This window comes from Rhyacophila brunnea, unplaced genomic scaffold (assembly GCF_057557595.1).
Source record: "Rhyacophila brunnea isolate RB1 unplaced genomic scaffold, BYU_Rbru_1.0 scaffold_3, whole genome shotgun sequence".
Taxonomy (NCBI): domain Eukaryota; kingdom Metazoa; phylum Arthropoda; class Insecta; order Trichoptera; family Rhyacophilidae; genus Rhyacophila; species Rhyacophila brunnea.
In genome coordinates this window covers 52251045-52271791 of record NW_028232965.1, presented here as the reverse complement: position 1 = coordinate 52271791, position 20747 = coordinate 52251045, and the positions used below count along the sequence as shown (strand labels likewise).

Sequence of the window (20747 nt, the reverse complement as noted above, 5' to 3'; positions counted from 1 at the left end):
GAAATACGCCATTTCTTTTGGCATTCCCCAGTGGTTAAGCTACAACATACAGCCGTAGCCATAAATTGACAAACTATAATTAAAGTAGGGAGTAAAATTATGTTAACGCGCGTGTTTGAACATGTACCTAACCAAATTTTTTTTAATTTTTTTTTAAACTGTACATGTTCAAATACGCGCGTCAATATCATTTTACTTCCTACTTCAATTATAGTTTGTCAATTTATGGCTACGTCCGTATGTTGTAGCTTAACTACTGGGGAATGACAAAAGAAATGGCGTATTTCAAAAAAACACTACCTTATTCTTAGGTCAATAATTATTATAAAGCAATCATTATTCATAATATGTTTATCACACTTGAATGGTCAAAGACATAGCTTATAACAAGTATCTTTAGAATCATCTTCAAATGTGTTAATCTTGCCGATTTTTTGAATAATAAAATGGCTAATTCTTGTCAAATTTGGGATCACAGATATTATCAATATAATTTTTTATCGTGAATATTTTACAAAAATTATCTCTTAATAAATTATAATAATGGTTTTATAAATGCGTTTAAAAATTAATAAATGTAAAAAATCTTAACACCATTGCACAGTTATGTACCGAAATATGACTATATTCTAAAACATTAGAGCGAGAGGTTTAAAAGAATACTATTTTATGAAACAAAAATACTTTATGCAGTCATCAAATGTTTAAAATAACTATAAAGGATAATAAGGCTTCAAAATTATATAAATAGATTATCTACAACGTTTAAGGAGTGTCCAGGATCATGGTTTGAAAATAAAATAAAAACTCAATTTTGACCTACGACGAGCACGTGGGCCGTTAACAGTATTTTTATCTACAAGAAAAGCCAAGAATGTAATCAAAAGATGCATGAAGTCGGGCATAAGCGAAGTAAGAATACTTTCTGATTTGTCTACTTCCAAAGGTGTCATTCATTAAATGACGTCACACAATTTTCAATATCTTTGACCCGCTCCCCCATCATCAAACTTCCTCACAAAATCTTTTACCTTACTATCTAAATAACGTCACATTTATAAACTCTCCCATTCCGATTGTCGAGAAATGTCACATTATATCAGATCCCATTCCCTTAATGAAACAGTATTATTCCATATGTATATATTTACAAGAACAAAGTGTTAATTTGATTGAAGCAAGTGTTGATTGGTTTTATTAATTTTCTATCTTTATTTTTTTTATAATCTAAGTCAGTGGCGAAACTGGAACTTGAATCTTGTCATGTACACAGTGGGCATTCCGCGTTATTGAAAAGTAAACACTACCCTAAGCTATCTAAAATAAGAATAATCAACGGCCGTATTTATCTATCCACACCATTTTTCAATGTGTTTATTGTAAGTGCCATGTGTTTGAAGTGAAATTATTTGATTCCTTAAACTTTTTAAATGATGTTAATAGATCATCCATTGTTATGGGACGGAGGACTTCATGGCATTCTGCAGTTGATTCCGTATTTTCTGGCAAAAGTGAAGTACTGTCAGTCTGCAATTAAATAATGAAAGTATGTAAAATACAAATCACATAATGGAAATGTGTACATGTAATCTATCAATTCAGAATGCATTTCAACCCAAGGCATGAACAAAATGAACCATAAGTGCAAGTGAGAAATCATTCGGCATGCTTATATCTCCCCGATTTAAACACACATCAAAAATTCTCTCGAAAAGTAAAAAAAAGTCGCCTGCGCTATTTACCTTCAATATTAGTATTTTTTTTTAATTATGTGGTTGTAATGTAACAATGTTTGATTGTGTATCTATACTCAACAACTCCATAATTCAAATAGATGAATTCAAATATACAAAAAACACTAAATATAGGTACACATTAATTTTACCGCGTACACCATTTGGAAAATACTACTGTAGAGCGTCACACTGCCTTTATCTTTAGCGATAGGTAGGGGGCTTTTCAAAGATCCTAGCCTGGGGGTCCGCTTCAGGATGTGGGGGCCATGGTAATGAGACAACATTCATTGACATTTGGTTTATGATTTTTTTTTTATTTTATTCACTGTTATAACGAGCTACTTATCGGATATACCGAGCTAAAATACTGTTAATGTGTCGATCGTTTAAAAACATTTCGACCCTAAGCAATAAAATCCGATCGGACAGGATGCCGCTGGGGACGGATTACGTTATGACACAAGTTAAGCGTCTAACTGTTGTTTTCTCCGACAATAATGAAAAAGTATCCACGCACATGGTTGAAAAATCTTACGTTTGTGAAGTCCGTAGGTACCAAGCAGCGTTCATTACAAGAAACAACTTTTTTTGTAGTTTATGAAGGCCATGCTTGTTTTGGGGATTTTTACGATGATTTTCAGATTTTTTATTTTCGACTATTTTTGTTGTGACCGCTCATTTAAAAATACCTATTCTCCGATATAACGAGTACCGCTTATACCGAGCAAATTCAGTCGGTCCCATCTTCCTCGTAATAACCAAGTTTGACTGTATTATTATTTTGAGATTTGAACAATAAAGATCGCCTTGCTAATGGTGTTACAACCGAGATATCTATCGACACAATAAGAAAGTTTGTACAATACAAATATTTTAAAATGTCTAGTTTTACGAACGAAATTGTAAATTGTTGTGTAACAGATCGCAAGTAGAATTTTCAAATTTTACATTTGACTATCTTAATTCCCGGAAGTATAACTGACAAGCGTGCCTTTTTTCTCTGATCTCCACAGCCTACCTCTTTCCAAAAGTCACCCATCACCACTGGTTTGACTCCACCTTATTCATTTGGTTGTTTGTTCTTCCGAGGAGCAGAACTAACCTGCCATTAGTGATGCCAATTGGGAGGGCAATAACTCTATTCAACCAAATCGCTTCGGATGTTGATATATTCCATCTACGTGAGGATGAATAAATTCTTAAAATGGGGTCTGCTTAACTCATCCGGTGTACTTCCTTGTACCTATATAATTTTTTGTATATACACATTTATACTGTAGAATCATCTCTTTTATTATGTACCTAATATTGTTTTAATAATATTTCGTTGTTTCTAAATGTCATGTTGTGAACGTCTTAAACTTATAATTTGTAATGTCCACAATATGTAAAATAAATGAATTGAATTGAATTAAATAAAAAAAATATGTATGAGTGCAATATAGCACAGGAGAGGCAAGTTCAAATTCGGTGGTTTGGTTGAGTTAGGACAGGTGCATTGAACATTACTACCAACATGACAAATTCCAAAATACTTACTTGATTACTAGGTTTCTTCATAAAGTCTCTCACTCTGTAGACGGAGGCGTTCCGACACAATTCGTGAAGATCTGAACCCGACATGCCTTCTGCAAGCTTGGCAATCGTGTTCAAGTTAACATCGTCCGAAACGGGTTCATTGGAGATAATTAGATTGAGGATGTGCTCCCGTTGTGTAATGTCCGGAAGATTGATGCGGAATGTCGCTGGCATTCGTCGTTGGATAGCTTTGTCCAAGTCAGAGGGTCTGTTTGTAGCGCCTGCACAAAACATTAACATGTACTTTTAAGCTTACAATCCCCGAGCTTGTATTTCTTGGTCCTACCTTGACATAATAAAATTTGTGGCACAATCATAGTGATTTTTATAAATCAAACATTTCCATACATTCTGTAATGCCAAGGATTCATAATATCTCAAATATTTTCATTTATATAATAATAAATATTTAGTTTCGGATTTTTTTTTTCGGAATTTCTAGAAGTCTCGGAATTTTTAGAAGTCGGTAACCTGCATTTTTACTTTTTTTGATACTTTTGTATTTTTCCATCCTTTACATATTCCTATGTATGTATACAGTAAAACCTCGTTAATATGAACAAGCTTGATTCGAAATTTGTCAAAATTTTCACTGAAATATAATCCCAACAATGCATATTTTCATATAAAACCATATGAATAACTCGAATTTCGTATTACGAAATGTTTTTTGACCCAAACAACAATGCAACATTCCATAAATCGAAAAAATTGTATTTACTATAAGAAAAAATCTGCTGCATTTCAGAACTCCAGCTTTGACACAATGTTAGTTTATTGCTTCGCAGTAAAAGTTACCTGTGGACTATTGTTACAGACTATATTAAATCATTATAACTTGCTTATTTTATGAGGATAATAAAAACAACCAATTTTTTTTGAAGACCTATTACTACTTAATACATAAAACCATGTACATATATTTTATCTAATAAAAAATAATAAGTGAACATGAATATTTCATTTCTAAAACAACGTGTCACTTACACACATATTACACATAATAAATGAGATTTGACAGCTTGTGGTCGTGTAAGACAACAGCAATAACTTGAGGTGCGGCATGGCGGTGCTAGTATCACAATGTGGGTATTGATTTTCTATATCGCCGAAACTTAAGTAATAATTATTGTCCTCGCTATATCCAATCAGCACAGCGGTTAAGAAAAGTAACTGTTAAAAATTTTGTGAAATTTAACTCTTGGAATACGTCATTACATTTTTATCATATTTTGTTTTATTAATTTTATAGTTACATGTGTTTTCTTGGAATACAGCTGCTGGTCCAGATATAATATACCATTTTTCATGTAAAATCAAAAATCATGTAAATTTTATTATAAACAAATAAATAACTGACTTTAAATCCAATGTTAAACAGAGCGGTAAGACTACAGTTAGGTTAGTTTGAAAGGGACATTTAAATGATACGGATAAGTGAATTCACATACCCATAATGATGACAGTGCAATTAGGGTCTGTGCTGAGTCCGTCCCATAAATACAGAAATTGTGCTTTCATCATTGCCGTTGCTTCGTGGTCATTCTGGTTTCTGGACCGTAAAAACGAATCAATTTCATCGATGAATACAATACATGGCTGCAGCTTCACTGCCAGACTGAAGACAGCCGCGGCAAGCTTCGGGGATTCTCCATACCACTTGTCGGTGAGAATTGACATGTCCAAGTTTATAAAATGTGTTTTTGCTTCTTTAGCTGTGGCTTTGGCAATTAGGGTTTTACCGACTCCTGGAAATATATAAAAACAAACATCATGATTATACCTATATACAAATATATTCCTACCAGTAAATTTCACCTTAAATCACTAAAATTATGTAAATCGATAATTCTGGATTGAAAAAAAAGTCAAACACAATATACCTACTTAGAACGGTAATTCACTGACTTATTTGGTTAGAGGATGACCCCTTAAAAAAATAATTGTTCAAATCTGAGGAAAACCATATCTGGCCGCCCAACATTATTATTTGGTACATGTCGGTTATGGGTAAGCCAGCGGCAAACACATTTTGAAAATAGCCGATATACTGGATTATTTGTTAGGTTGGGTTAGTTTTGGTTAGGTTAGGTCAGGTTTTCATTCTTGAATTGCTGAATTTTGCCAAAATCGGACATGACAATTAGCGCGGTTCCCGCCTGGCTTCCCCATAACCGACTTGTACCTATTATTCATGGAAATGTGTGTATTTTTTTTATAAAATTATTAAATAATATCCTCAACCGTCTAGTAAAGTACCTAACTAAACTTTCATAATGCTTCTGTGTGTCATGTGAAAACTGTGATTATTTTTTACTGAATTATGAAAAATATTATCAACTAATAGAAAATATACATTTTTACATGTGATAAAATTTTTATATACATAGCTGTGCTGTAAAAATATATTCTTGCCTCATTTCAGAATGTCCTTCTATTATAACGAAACCGGTCCTGATTAATATTCAATTATGTAGATTAAAATTACATAGTGAGAGCATTCCGATAATAATGTCCATCATAAATTTATATTTTCCATGGATTACTAGCCAATATGGCGCAACTATTGCAATTAGCCGTAGGTGCTTAAAGAATCTGATGCATGTCCCATTATGGAAAGAATTATCTAATCAGAGCACTCACAAATTATAACAAAATTTGCTATCTCTATATTATGTACAATAGGATGGAGATTGATCGAAAAATAAGATTTAAGCTACAATACTTTCCTAAACTCGTGCGATTAATAAAAAAACCATTATCAGGTTTCATATAAAGTCAATGTTTCATTCACTTTTTTGACTCTCCTGTAAGTTAGTTATTTTGTAGATAAGACAAAATTGTCATGATGTCTTATATAATGACATTCTTTTGTATTAGTATACTTAAAGGACCCAATAAACTTTTTAAGCGACTGACTGGTTATTTTGTTTGCTAATTAGGTTGAGCAAGTCGCGAGTCGAGAACTACAAGGTTCTAAGTGTTTGTCCTTGACGAAACAAAAGTAACAATGAGGCAGCTTAGAATACTACTTCATTGTTGAGTCTGTTTTTTCAAGGACGAACATTTAGAACCTTGTAATATTAGGCTCGCTAAGTGGCTAACATCCATTTCTCGTAAAAAAACAATGTTAGAAAACCTCCTCGTGAGAGGATCAGGCCAAGATCCACACCGCCAATAAACAAAAAATAATACGGGATGTAAAGGTAAATTTCACAATGGTGTCATAATATGTTGCATCATACAATGTTTTAATGTGGCAGGTGATAATATTCCATATGTGAGAAAAACCAAAGCCACAAAATATGACGTCATGTCTTTTTTTAATTTATCAATATTATTATTTAAAAAAATATTATGTTTGTATTATTTAATATCCATTGTGAATTAGTAGCAGATGGTTCTGGGAAAATTCATACATTGTTTTTTCGACATGTGCATGATTAAGAACAAAGACCCAACAGTTTGGGCAAATGCCTAACATCCATGTCTTATAAAAAAAATCTGTTAGTTTGACCTCAAATTTGCATAGACCCACATTAGGCTCTGCTTAGTCTTAACCTGATAGCTGCCCGTAACGTAACGTTTACGTCATGCACTGCGGCGATTCAGGCGCCCATACCGTACGATATACGCCGAGCCGTTCTACGCGCTTGTATGAGTCAAATATTTATTTATTTAATTTTAAAACGTGTAACTACATTTCTGATCAGACCTTGCAAGCAAAAAACATTTGTACGGCGCATACATCGCAAGAATAAGGGAATTTCCCGAGAGGCCAAATCAGGGTTAGCTCAAAATTCCCCTGCACACTGGGATATCTTGTACAATAGGCAGTTGGTATGATTCGATAGTGATGCGTCAGTTGTCGCCGGAATATCATTTAGTCGGGATGCTAATTCGGAATGCTTTCTTATTCAGATTTGCGTTATAATTGGAATGTTTTCAATGTTTTTACATTGAAATTTAATTTCTATTGAGTGACCAAGTGTTTTTATTTATATTTCATATACAATTTGCGTATAAAATAGTGTTATATTTACGAGTTTTGTTTTAGATTTTACCTACTAAACTTGAATGAAAAGAAAGATTTTCGATGTTTTTAGATAGAAATTGACAAAGGACTAAGTGTTGTGACTATTTTTTATTTGTATTTCGGATTCGATTTGCGTATACAAAGTGTTTTATTTACGAGTTTAGTTTTACAAATTTTATTATTCAAAATGGATGAGATCGACGAAGTTGGTGAAATCGATAACCTTATCGAAACAGTTGAATCTGAAGACGATGGAAGTGATGATTCGGATGTCGAACTTGAGGAAACTTTGGAAGTCGATGAAAGTGAAATTATCACACCGGAATCCACTGAAAGACCGACATTTGATTGGAAATCGGATATGTTTGAGCCACGCGCATTTTCCTTCAATGCTAACGTTTCGGGATGCAAAGCTGATAACTTGACTTCGGATGCACTCGAAATGGACTATTTCAAATGTTTCATCGATATTTCTTTTGTTGAAATGTTAGTCCGAGAGACCAACAGACAATTTGTATTTGCCACAAAAAATAACACAGTTTTGAGTGATCGTCTACAGCGATGGGTAGACTGCACAATTGATGATATGTACACATTTTTGGGGCTGTGTATGCTAATGTCAAGGAATTCACGGAATAAAATATCTGAACACTGGTCTATCCACAGATTGTTATTTTCACCATGTTATTCCGAAACCATGTCCAGGAATCGTTTCGAACTGATGCATCGAATGTTGCATTTTTGTGACAATGAAACGCAGGTTCCCGGAGATCGACTATATAAAATTAGACAAGTCCTGAAGGAACTGAAAATTTCTTTCAAGCAGTACATGTGTCCATATCAGAACATATGTATTGATGAGAGTCTTCTCCTTTTCAAAGGCAGACTTTTATTCCGCCAATTCATCAGGACGAAGGCTAGTCGTTTCGGAATAAAAATTTTTGTAATGGCTGATTGCAAAACTGGTTTTGTCTTAGATGTAATCATTTATACCGGAAAACAAACTGAAATTGAGAAAAATAATTACATCGGTATATCGGGCAACGTGGTGGTAACGATGCTTGGACCATACTTGGAACTAGGGCATACATTGTACATTGACAACTGGTACAGCAGCCCAACGTTATTCAAGTATCTTTATGATCACCGGACGAATGCCTGTGGAACCGTAAGGAGAAACAGAATTGGGATGCCCAAATTTACTAAGAAATTGAAAAAAGGGGAAACCGATACATTCCATACTGACGAAATTATGGCTTTGGCGTGGAAGGATAAAAAGGATGTTACAATGTTGTCCACAATTCACAACAATACTTTCAAACCTACTGGAAAAGTAGACTATAAGACTAAAATTCCGATTTCAAAGCCGGAATGCATTGTTGATTACAATAAAAACATGGGTGCTGTGGATCGTAGTGATATGATAATTTCTTCTGTAAATTCGACAAGAAAAACTGTCAAATGGTACAAAAAACTTTTTTTCCATTTGATAGATTTATCTCTGCTGAATGCCCATGTATTGTTCCAACAAAAAACTGGAAAAAAACAACCGCTGGGTGAATTTCAATTGAAAGTCATCGGACAACTGATCGAAAAACATAAGTTAGAACCAAAAACTCTTTTGAAGCGAAAAGCACCCTTACCCTCTAGGCTAACAGAAAGACATTTTTTGGGTAAAATACCACCTACTAACAATAAAATTAATGCGGCAAGAAGATGTTACGTATGTGCCAATACAAAAAATCAGAAAAGACGGAAAGAAACTAGGTATTTGTGCAAGCAGTGCGACATTGCTCTGTGTTTTGAACCGTGCTTCGAAATTTTCCATACACAAGAAAGTTTTTAGTGATTTTAATGTGTTTAGTTTACTTCTTAGTGCTATAAGTATTTATGGTGACATTTTACAAAAATACTATAAAATTTATTTTTCAAAATACTTATATTAAAAAAAAAAAAAAAATTCAACTAATTCTTGTAAGTGCAGTGTTGTGACAACCCTACCATACCTGAAAATTTTCAGACATTTTCACGAAATTGTGTATGAAAAACTTTTTCGCCGAACTTCAATTGAGGTCTCATATATGTAAGTGCATTATATTAAACTTTTCACTATTCTTTTAATTTTTTTATAATATAATTAATTCCTGGGCCCTGGGGAGTATACCTAGTACTTTCAGCTGGGCTGTTAAAAGGTTAATGTTATCCATAATAAATAACATAATGTATACGTGTTGATAACTTCTTTCACCAAATTTCATTTGCATTCTTGATTGGATGATAAAAAAGTTTAATTATCATTATTAACCTTTTAACAGCCCAGCTGAAAGTACTAGGTATACTCCCCAGGGCCCAGGAATTAATTATATTATAAAAAAATTAAAAGAATAGTGAAAAGTTTAATATATGTATTTATAATATATAATATACTTACATATATGAGACCTCAATTGAAGTTCGGCGAAAAAGTTTTTCATACACAATTTCGTGAAAATGTCTGAAAATTTTCAGGTATGGTAGGGTTGTCACAACACTGCACTTACAAGAATTAGTTGAATTTTTTTTTTTTTTTTAATATAAGTATTTTGAAAAATAAATTTTATAGTATTTTTGTAAAATGTCACCATAAATACTTATAGCACTAAGAAGTATACTAAACACATTAAAATCACTAAAAACTTTCTTGTGTATGGAAAATTTCGAAGCACGGTTCAAAACACAGAGCAATGTCGCACTGCTTGCACAAATACCTAGTTTCTTTCCGTCTTTTCTGATTTTTTGTATTGGCACATACGTAACATCTTCTTGCCGCATTAATTTTATTGTTAGTAGGGCGTATTTTACCCAAAAAATGTCTTTCTGTTAGCCTAGAGGGTAAGGGTGCTTTTCGCTTCAAAAGAGTTTTTGGTTCTAACTTATGTTTTTCGATCAGTTGTCCGATGACTTTCAATTGAAATTCACCCAGCGGTTGTTTTTTTCCAGTTTTTTGTTGGAACAATACATGGGCATTCAGCAGAGATAAATCTATCAAATGGAAAAAAAGTTTTTTGTACCATTTGACAGTTTTTCTTGTCGAATTTACAGAAGAAATTATCATATCACTACGATCCACAGCACCCATGTTTTTATTGTAATCAACAATGCATTCCGGCTTGGAAATCGGAATTTTAGTCTTATAGTCTACTTTTCCAGTAGGTTTGAAAGTATTGTTGTGAATTGTGGACAACATTGTAACATCCTTTTTATCCTTCCACGCCAAAGCCATAATTTCGTCAGTATGGAATGTATCGGTTTCCCCTTTTTTCAATTTCTTAGTAAATTTGGGCATCCCAATTCTGTTTCTCCTTACGGTTCCACAGGCATTCGTCCGGTGATCATAAAGATACTTGAATAACGTTGGGCTGCTGTACCAGTTGTCAATGTACAATGTATGCCCTAGTTCCAAGTATGGTCCAAGCATCGTTACCACCACGTTGCCCGATATACCGATGTAATTATTTTTCTCAATTTCAGTTTGTTTTCCGGTATAAATGATTACATCTAAGACAAAACCAGTTTTGCAATCAGCCATTACAAAAATTTTTATTCCGAAACGACTAGCCTTCGTCCTGATGAATTGGCGGAATAAAAGTCTGCCTTTGAAAAGGAGAAGACTCTCATCAATACATATGTTCTGATATGGACACATGTACTGCTTGAAAGAAATTTTCAGTTCCTTCAGGACTTGTCTAATTTTATATAGTCGATCTCCGGGAACCTGCGTTTCATTGTCACAAAAATGCAACATTCGATGCATCAGTTCGAAACGATTCCTGGACATGGTTTCGGAATAACATGGTGAAAATAACAATCTGTGGATAGACCAGTGTTCAGATATTTTATTCCGTGAATTCCTTGACATTAGCATACACAGCCCCAAAAATGTGTACATATCATCAATTGTGCAGTCTACCCATCGCTGTAGACGATCACTCAAAACTGTGTTATTTTTTGTGGCAAATACAAATTGTCTGTTGGTCTCTCGGACTAACATTTCAACAAAAGAAATATCGATGAAACATTTGAAATAGTCCATTTCGAGTGCATCCGAAGTCAAGTTATCAGCTTTGCATCCCGAAACGTTAGCATTGAAGGAAAATGCGCGTGGCTCAAACATATCCGATTTCCAATCAAATGTCGGTCTTTCAGTGGATTCCGGTGTGATAATTTCACTTTCATCGACTTCCAAAGTTTCCTCAAGTTCGACATCCGAATCATCACTTCCATCGTCTTCAGATTCAACTGTTTCGATAAGGTTATCGATTTCACCAACTTCGTCGATCTCATCCATTTTGAATAATAAAATTTGTAAAACTAAACTCGTAAATAAAACACTTTGTATACGCAAATCGAATCCGAAATACAAATAAAAAATAGTCACAACACTTAGTCCTTTGTCAATTTCTATCTAAAAACATCGAAAATCTTTCTTTTCATTCAAGTTTAGTAGGTAAAATCTAAAACAAAACTCGTAAATATAACACTATTTTATACGCAAATTGTATATGAAATATAAATAAAAACACTTGGTCACTCAATAGAAATTAAATTTCAATGTAAAAACATTGAAAACATTCCAATTATAACGCAAATCTGAATAAGAAAGCATTCCGAATTAGCATCCCGACTAAATGATATTCCGGCGACAACTGACGCATCACTATCGAATCATACCAACTGCCTATTGTACAAGATATCCCAGTGTGCAGGGGAATTTTGAGCTAACCCTGATTTGGCCTCTCGGGAAATTCCCTTATTCTTGCGATGTATGCGCCGTACAAATGTTTTTTGCTTGCAAGGTCTGATCAGAAATGTAGTTACACGTTATAAAATTAAATAAATAAATATTTGACTCATACAAGCGCGTAGAACGGCTCGGCGTATATCGTACGGTATGGGCGCCTGAATCGCCGCAGTGCATGACGTAAACGTTACGTTACGGGCAGCTATCAGGTTAACACTATGGAGGACACTGAGGCGGTACAAATAAAAGCAACAATACTTGTCTTTCACCATCACAAAGAAATTTGCTATGAAAATGACTAGTTTTGGTATTCTTTTAGGTGATCATTGCACTCATCAGCAAACTATTCTGCTACTGCGCGACAGCAAGGGGAAACTACACCTCAGTTTAAAGCGCGTTGATTCACATCTTCTCTTTCTCTCTCTCCTGCGGCAGGCAGTGACTGATGCAATGCAAATCAGGTGGGCTTCGTCATGGTTAGTTTGAAAATAATTTTCAAGTAAGCTGATTAAGGAAATAAATATAGGAATGCTTAATGCTTTCCCTTCAAAACCTCAATGAAATTCCTATGGTGTGATTGACCAAAATTCCTCCCGCATCGACGCATGTTATATATTAATAGGTTAGCAAAATTATTGACCTGGGGGTCCATGTAATAAGACGCCTTTTGGTGGTTGTGTTAAAAGAGAATCGGCAAATAGTTCTCTTCTTTGAATTGGAAGAATCACAGTCTCTTTGAGTTCCTGAATCAGATCGTCTAGTCCCGCTATGTCTGCCCAACTAACCTGGAAATAAATAAATTGATATTTTAAGCTTTGTAGGTTGTTTGAAACATAAATAATTTCAATTGTCGAGTATGTAAAGATTAATTTTTGTATTATGTACTTACTGTTATGTCATCGGGGACAACTAAATGGGCAGCGATCATCATTTCGTAATCGGTTAAGTTGTCGACTTGCACTGATGATTTTCCATTATGCCCGAGTCTATAACAATAATGTGTACAGTTGATTAATAAGGAATATTGTGATGGAATGATTGACAGGATAAAACATTACCCACTTTTTCCCGAAAAGGTTATGGACATCCGACAAAAATATATAAGAATCACCATTATTGCAATTTAGGTAGTGTTCAGTTTTAATTACATACAATACATCGGGATGGGGTAGGGGATGGATTCCCAATATCGATTCATGAATGCTACCGCTAATAGATTCTATACTATGAAACAGATTCACATCAGTAGAGGAGTTATCGTGGAAGGTCAACTATAGTAGGTATGTCTACATTATTTGATCACTTCCATCTTCCACTTCATTTCAACTTTTTAAATCTGGATTTAACATTGAATGCGGATGCTTTAGGTGAGAAGCATATAACGCACCGCATCAACTGTCGACACTTGTACGTCAATGCTGATTTCAATACAAAGATGTAAAAATTATAGTATTTTGAAAACACTATGGGACTTAGACAGAACATTCGTTTTGAATCCTTCAAAATTGTAATATTTTTGGCTTATTGGGTTGGGTGTAAACTTATAGTATAATATCCATGTATGGCATGAATATGTTGCAGTGGCGAAGACTCTATACTAGGCGATTATTTGAAGCCTACCTTCTTAAGAAAAATATTTTTTAATTGCATATTGACATATTTATATACTTAATTATTTCATTATTTTATGTTCTATAAAAATAATTTATTTTGCCAACGAGAGATGTCGTATATGTAGGAATGTATTACAGTATTACACAGTTTTTCAGAACAATCTGCAAAGGTATTAAAAAATATACCGCCACAGCGCGCCATCTATCTTGACGTAAATAAATTTTGGATTATGTGTGAAATAATTCTGAATTTTTTTCGTATGGACTTTATGTCTCGTAACCTCAGCAAGTCTGTTGATTTGTATGAAATAAGGTAAGCTCCTATCGCAGAGCCTAAAACATTCGCGCATAATATTGTTGTCACGACTGCGCACTTTGTCCAAAATCATTAATACCTAATTAGATAATTAAAAAAATAATTTCAACAACGTTTAATCGAATATTAATAAATAAGTATAATTGTTTTTAAAAATAAAAATAAATTTTATCTAATGATTTTTGATGGGTATAAATGTTTTTAAAATACGTAATTTAAACACATCGCTCATTTTTATGTCGTCAATGAGTTTTTGAAGTTTCATTGAATTAGTGTGTCGTTGTCATTTATTAGTGGGTACCTATTCATTACTAGTAAATATCGCACTATTCTCATAAGTATACCTGACAAGTGTGCTCTTTTTATCAGATCTCCACAGCCTACCTCTTTCTAAGTCACCCTTCGCCACTGATATGTTGATAAGTCTAAAACCATCAATTCTCAGGGCAGCTATTTGTAAGGTTATTAACCTGATAGCTGCCCGTAACGTAACGTTTACGTCATACACGGCGGCTATTCAGGCGCCCGTACCGTACGATATACGCCGAGCCGTTCTACACGCTTGTATGAGTCAAATATTTATTTATTTAATTTTAAAACGTGTAACTACATTTCTGATCAGACCTTGCAAGCAAAAAACATTTGTACGGCGCATACATCGAGAGAATAAGGGAATTTCCCGAGAGGCCAAATCAGGGTTAGCTCAAAATTCCCCTGCACACTGGGATATCTTGTACAATAGGCAGTTGGTATGATTCGATAGTGATGAGTCAGTTGTCGCCGGAATATCATTTAGTCGGGATGCTAATTCGGAATGCTTTCTTATTCAGATTTGCGTTATAATTGGAATGTTTTCAATGTTTTTACATTGAAATTTAATTTCTATTGAGTGACCAAGTGTTTTTATTTATATTTCATATACAATTTGCGTATAAAAAAGTGTTATATTTACGAGTTTTGTTTTAGATTTTACCTACTAAACTTGAATGAAAAGAAAGATTTTCGATGTTTTTAGATAGAAATTGACAAAGGACTAAGTGTTGTGACTATTTTTTATTTGTATTTCGGATTCGATTTGCGTATACAAAGTGTTTTATTTACGAGTTTAGTTTTACAAATTTTATTATTCAAAATGGATGAGATCGACGAAGTTGGTGAAATCGATAACCTTATCGAAACAGTTGAATCTGAAGACGATGGAAGTGATGATTCGGATGTCGAACTTGAGGAAACTTTGGAAGTCGATGAAAGTGAAATTATCACACCGGAATCCACTGAAAGACCGACATTTGAGTGGAAATCGGATATGTTTGAGCCACGCGCATTTTCCTTCGATGCTAACGTTTCGGGATGCAAAGCTGATAATTTGACTTTGGATGCACTCGAAATGGACTATTTCAAATGTTTCATCGATATTTCTTTTATTGAAATGTTAGTCCGAGAGACCAACAGACAATTTGTATTTGCCACAAAAAATATCACAGTTTTGAGTGATCGTCTACGGCGATGGGTAGACTGCACAATTGATGATATGTACACATTTTTGGGGCTGTGTATGCTAATGTCAAGGAATTCACGGAATAAAATATCTGAACACTGGTCTATCCACAGATTGTTATTTTCACCATGTTATTCCGAAACCATGTCCAGGAATCGTTTCGAACTGATGCATCGAATGTTGCATTTTTGTGACAATGAAACGCAATTCACAACAATACTTTCAAACCTACTGGAAAAGTAGACTATAAGACTAAAATTCCGATTTCCAAGCCGGAATGCATTGTTGATTACAATAAAAACATGGGTGCTGTGGATCGTAGTGATATGATAATTTCTTCTGTAAATTCGACAAGAAAAACTGTCAAATGGTACAAAAAACTTTTTTTCCATTTGATAGATTTATCTCTGCTGAATGCCCATGTATTGTTCCAACAAAAAACTGGAAAAAAACAACCGCTGGGTGAATTTCAATTGAAAGTCATCGGACAACTGATCGAAAAACATAAGTTAGAACCAAAAACTCTTTTGAAGCGAAAAGCACCCTTACCCTCTAGGCTAACAGAAAGACATTTTTTGGGTAAAATACCACCTACTAACAATAAAATTAATGCGGCAAGAAGATGTTATGTATGTGCCAATACAAAAAATCAGAAAAGACGGAAAGAAACTAGGTATTTGTGCAAGCAGTGCGACATTGCTCTGTGTTTTGAACCGTGCTTCGAAATTTTCCATACACAAGAAAGTTTTTAGTGATTTTAATGTGTTTAGTATACTTCTTAGTGCTATAAGTATTTATGGTGACATTTTACAAAAATACTATAAAATTTATTTTTCAAAATACTTATATTAAAAAAAAAAAAAAAAATTCAACTAATTCTTGTAAGTGCAGTGTTGTGACAACCCTACCATACCTGAAAATTTTCAGACATTTTCACGAAATTGTGTATGAAAAACTTTTTCGCCGAACTTCAATTGAGGTCTCATATATGTAAGTGCATTATATTGGACTTTTCACTATTCTTTTAATTTTTTTATAATATAATTAATTCCTGGGCCCTGGGGAGTATACCTAGTACTTTCAGCTGGGCTGTTAAAAGGTTAAGGTGATATTCTGTGTTAAATCAGATTAAGGTGATACATCAGTGAAACGGCAAATAATTTTCAACCATAGGCGCGACGAAATTTTGCACTCGCTCCCATTCGGAGTGAGAATATCGAGCTGGAAACACGTTATTTTGCTTCGTGATGGCGACGGCCGTAATAATTCTTAAATCGTGTAAAGATGGCTTAAAACGTTACCCATTTACTTTAAAAAGAAAACATGTCAATGAATATATTATTATTGTTACTGATAAAACAATAAACAGAACATTAAATGGACACATGTTGGATTTATAAGACAAATTATATTTGGTTTGACATGCCTCATTTGCACCCGCGACCCGCAATCCGCGCATCGCCTAGCGACGATCTTTTTAGACCGTGTCTCAACTGAGGTGTGGTCTTAAGTAAATGTTTTTGGATGATTTGAAATTTTAGTAAAATGCTTGTAAATTCTCAACATACTAAAATCTAAAAACATTCCTGATTTACCACAGAATACCAAACTTACAAATAGCTGCCCTGAGAATCGATGTAGACTTATCAAAATATTAACGCCATACACGGATATACTATTATACAGTATTCACGGAATCATTCGGTTGGTAGCATTGAAGTGATGTTGAAAAGATTTCTATGGATGATAAATCTAAGTGTACTAGCACTAGCATCACTAAAAACGGCCATTTTGAAGCAGGTAATGCGCAGGCTATCCATGCACTGCGGTGCGTTCAACCAGTGAATGAAAAAAAGCCTGAATGTGGACAGGCTTTAAGGGAGGTTCCGTCAATAGCGTGGGAGATGCAATGTACTAGTACTTAACTGTGAACATCCTGTGATGACAAGATTTTGATAGACATCCTCTCACCAATGTTTGTATCATTCATTATATTGATAGAAAATAGTTTTTTTTTATCTTGATATAAATTAAGGCATGTGAGGTTTTGAATTTAATTCGATACTTATGGACATTTGTAAGACTTGCTAGTTACTATTAAAACTAATATAATACTATAGGCTAGACTAAGGGCATGCTGAATGGATGAAATAGTAAAGTTTAGCAGAAAAGCATAAGAACTAAGAAGAGGGGCAACAGTGTAATAATTAGGAATGTATAGATATTCATGGTACATACCTCCGTAATCGCTCGTGAGCCTTTTCCTTGGCTTTGTTCTTGCTTTTGCTGGTGGGATCCATTTGATTCACAACCCATTTTATGGTAAAATATGTAGCAGCCGATATTATGGATAACCTAATTACTAATTGTAAAGCTTCGTAACGACTAAATGCAGACCCCTGGCTCATCATGGTGTATTTGGAGTATATGACAGTTTATATAAATGTCACAGTAATTTCATAACCTAGACGCGACGCTTGGTGTAATAATAAAATTGATGTAAATCGGGAAATTAATGCGGACTTCGCAATATGACAATCCGAATTGTTATTGCCAGTAATAAAGAAAAACCTTGGTGATAAATCAATAAAAATTATAGAGATGAATTAAACCTCTAAAATGGAAACCAAATAAAATATTGAATAAAATGCGGTGTGTCCAGGGACAAGTAAAAAAGTCACAAACTTAAAACGATGCTCAATTATTAAAACACGTTTGTAATATAAAATTACAAATATGTTTTTGTAGATAACGCGTGTTTACTTCAAACTTCAATTACAGCAGGTAATTAATCATACGTTAGCTCGTGAAGATCCATTTACTTGAGGACCTGTCTCAAAGCTAGTGATTAATAAATTGTCTTAACATAGGTAACAAAGATGAAATGAATCGACAAATAATTAATATATATACATAAGTATTCTTTAGATTTACATATTATTATAAAGAAATATTTTGTTGATCAACAAAATGAGAAAAATACTGACAGTTAAGCCAAAGCAAAGTACCTAGCTACCAATCTCTTTGCTAGCTACCTATAGCTCGCCAACAATAAATTGCTCGCGAGGTGAATCTTTGTAAGTCTGAATAAAAATAAGCTAGATAGGTTGGAATTGTAATTATGTGACCTAGTGTATATTCGGTAGGTATATTAAAAAGAAAAACATCATAAATTATATTAGGTAATCAGTCTCTCATTCACACTCATCTATATAACATTATAAATAAAAAAAACTTTAAATGTAATGGTATATTTTCACCAGTCAATTAGTTTCATGATACATATTAAGTTAAAAATATTACATTCATTGAATGTGAGGAAAATTCATGGATTATTATTCTATTATAAGTGGATTTATCTTACCCCGATTTACGGAATTTTGATTCAGTCGTAAAATGGCAGCACTGAGAGTTTTTCGAATAAAATTTGTTTTAATAGCAGTGTTGCCAACGGTCCTCAAGTTATAGTATTTGTACTATAAATTGGTCCGCGTGTACGATATAAAAATAATACTCTTGAACTATTCGTAGCACGTGGCCGAGCTATGTTCAATGTCGCTTCTTCACTCTCAATATGATGATAGGCTGCATGCTTTCTTATGTAAAACATCGAATAGGTGGGTATGCCGCATTTGTTGAATGCCCTCGATTGAGTTGTAGAATAGAATAGCGTTATCAGCGTACTTGGGGTCACTTTAATCGTGGTGGTGAATTAGTCTATGGTGGGGGTAATAACTATAATATATCGGTAAAATGGTATTAACTTTGGAATGTAAAAAAATACGGTATAGTAAGTAACTGAGTACATAAAAATATATTGGCAGGGTGGCAAATATTTATTTATTTTACGGGTATGCAATGCGAATACTATTAAATGATAAAGCATTCATTATATATTATGTTTTTCTCAATAGAAAGAAGATCATTTCAAAGTAGGTAAGTAGTTATAAAAACGGTGTCGTGGAATGTACTATAAGAAAAGGTGTAGGTAGTATGGGAAAAGTACCCTAATTAATTTCGATAGGTGGGTATAGAAGGTAAGTAATATATTATTTCTATGAAATACTATACATAATTTTTAAATTGTCATGACAAATCCATAAGGTATTTTTCTCTGTCCAATAAAAAATGCAAATTCGCGTATAAATTATGCGAAAGGGTTTTTTAAAAAGCTGCTGACTTTGATTGCAAACGGAATTTTTTGAAATTTGAGTGTAACATTTTTTTTTGGCCAGAAGAGTTAATAATAAATCTTTAATCTATTTCCGGAATAGAATTTCTTAAAACTATTTTACCCGAAGAATTTCCAAAATAGATTAACATTAAAACCATGACAATGCGTACTATAACTTTTGCTGAAATACTATAAGTTTTTGGAAAATGTACTATAGTCGAGTGACAAAAAGGTGAATTCAGTTATTCACTGTCAGTGTTGCTGTCGGTTGGAGGTGTTGTTTAATGGTGAATTTGTTTCCGGCGTTTTTCGAATATATCGAGTAAATAATGAATGTCATTCTTTAAATTCAGTTATCAATAACAATTAAAGTGTGTTTTGTGACTTTAAATTAGAACTTGTGAGCGTGAGTTTCATTGCAGCGTTGTTTTAAAGTGTTTTAGTTAAGTTCACGAAACTTTGGATAAGTATCTAGGTACTTATGTAGTATTAATAATTTTATTGTTATCAATAACAATTGTCAACAAACCTTTTGAAACTATATTATATTAATGATAATAATTATCATCAAAGCAACATTTATTTAAGTATTTAATAGTTTTAGCATTTGCAACCAACTCTAATATTATTTTATTACTAATTTGTGAACACCTATTAAACGTTGAGTAATAAAAGTGTAAATAAATGAACAGTGGCATAGTATAATATTACTAATATTAGTATTCACGTTAAATAGCCTAAATCAACATGAGCAATATTCAATTAATATTATAAAAATATTGTGTGTATAGTACGTATTTTCCACCTAAATAAATGACCCCTTTTCACTTTACTTTATAAACAATATACTATAATATATTGTTTATAGGTTCACGGTAATTATTTGCCCATAATTATTAATTAGAGAATTTATTCTATTGAAACTTTAATTTGAAAGTTTCCCGCCAAATCCCACAAAAATAAATTTTAAACGAAGCCATCTAGAAACATGCATGGCGTAATGATTTATACTTTAT

The 20747-nt window shown here is 33.4% G+C and overlaps 2 protein-coding genes across 8 annotated transcripts in view; one reads left to right on the top strand and one right to left on the bottom strand.

Annotated features, from left to right (window-relative positions):
• Positions 1–840: 840 nt before the first annotated feature.
• Positions 841–18109, bottom strand: nmd (no mitochondrial derivative). Its single transcript, XM_085953367.1, has 6 exons — positions 17796–18109; positions 13020–13116; positions 12771–12915; positions 4766–5062; positions 3276–3535; positions 841–1527 (listed from the first exon to the last, which is right to left on the bottom strand). Exons 1-6 carry the CDS (start codon positions 17966–17968, stop codon positions 1375–1377), a joined length of 1125 nt encoding a protein of 374 aa, XP_085809493.1. The 5' UTR covers positions 17969–18109; the 3' UTR covers positions 841–1374.
• Positions 18110–19975: 1866 nt separating this feature from the next.
• Positions 19976–20747, top strand: part of LOC147068517 (uncharacterized) — a 256808-nt gene continuing 256036 nt past the window's right edge. For 3 of the 7 annotated variants that reach the window (XM_085953356.1, XM_085953362.1, XM_085953358.1), the window contains exon 1: positions 19976–20137. The gene's annotated coding sequence lies outside the window, so the exon portion shown is untranslated. Of the gene's footprint in view, positions 20207–20747 lie in introns of all 7 variants that reach the window. The other 4 variants (XM_085953354.1, XM_085953357.1, XM_085953360.1 and 1 more) reach the window with 3 other exon arrangements.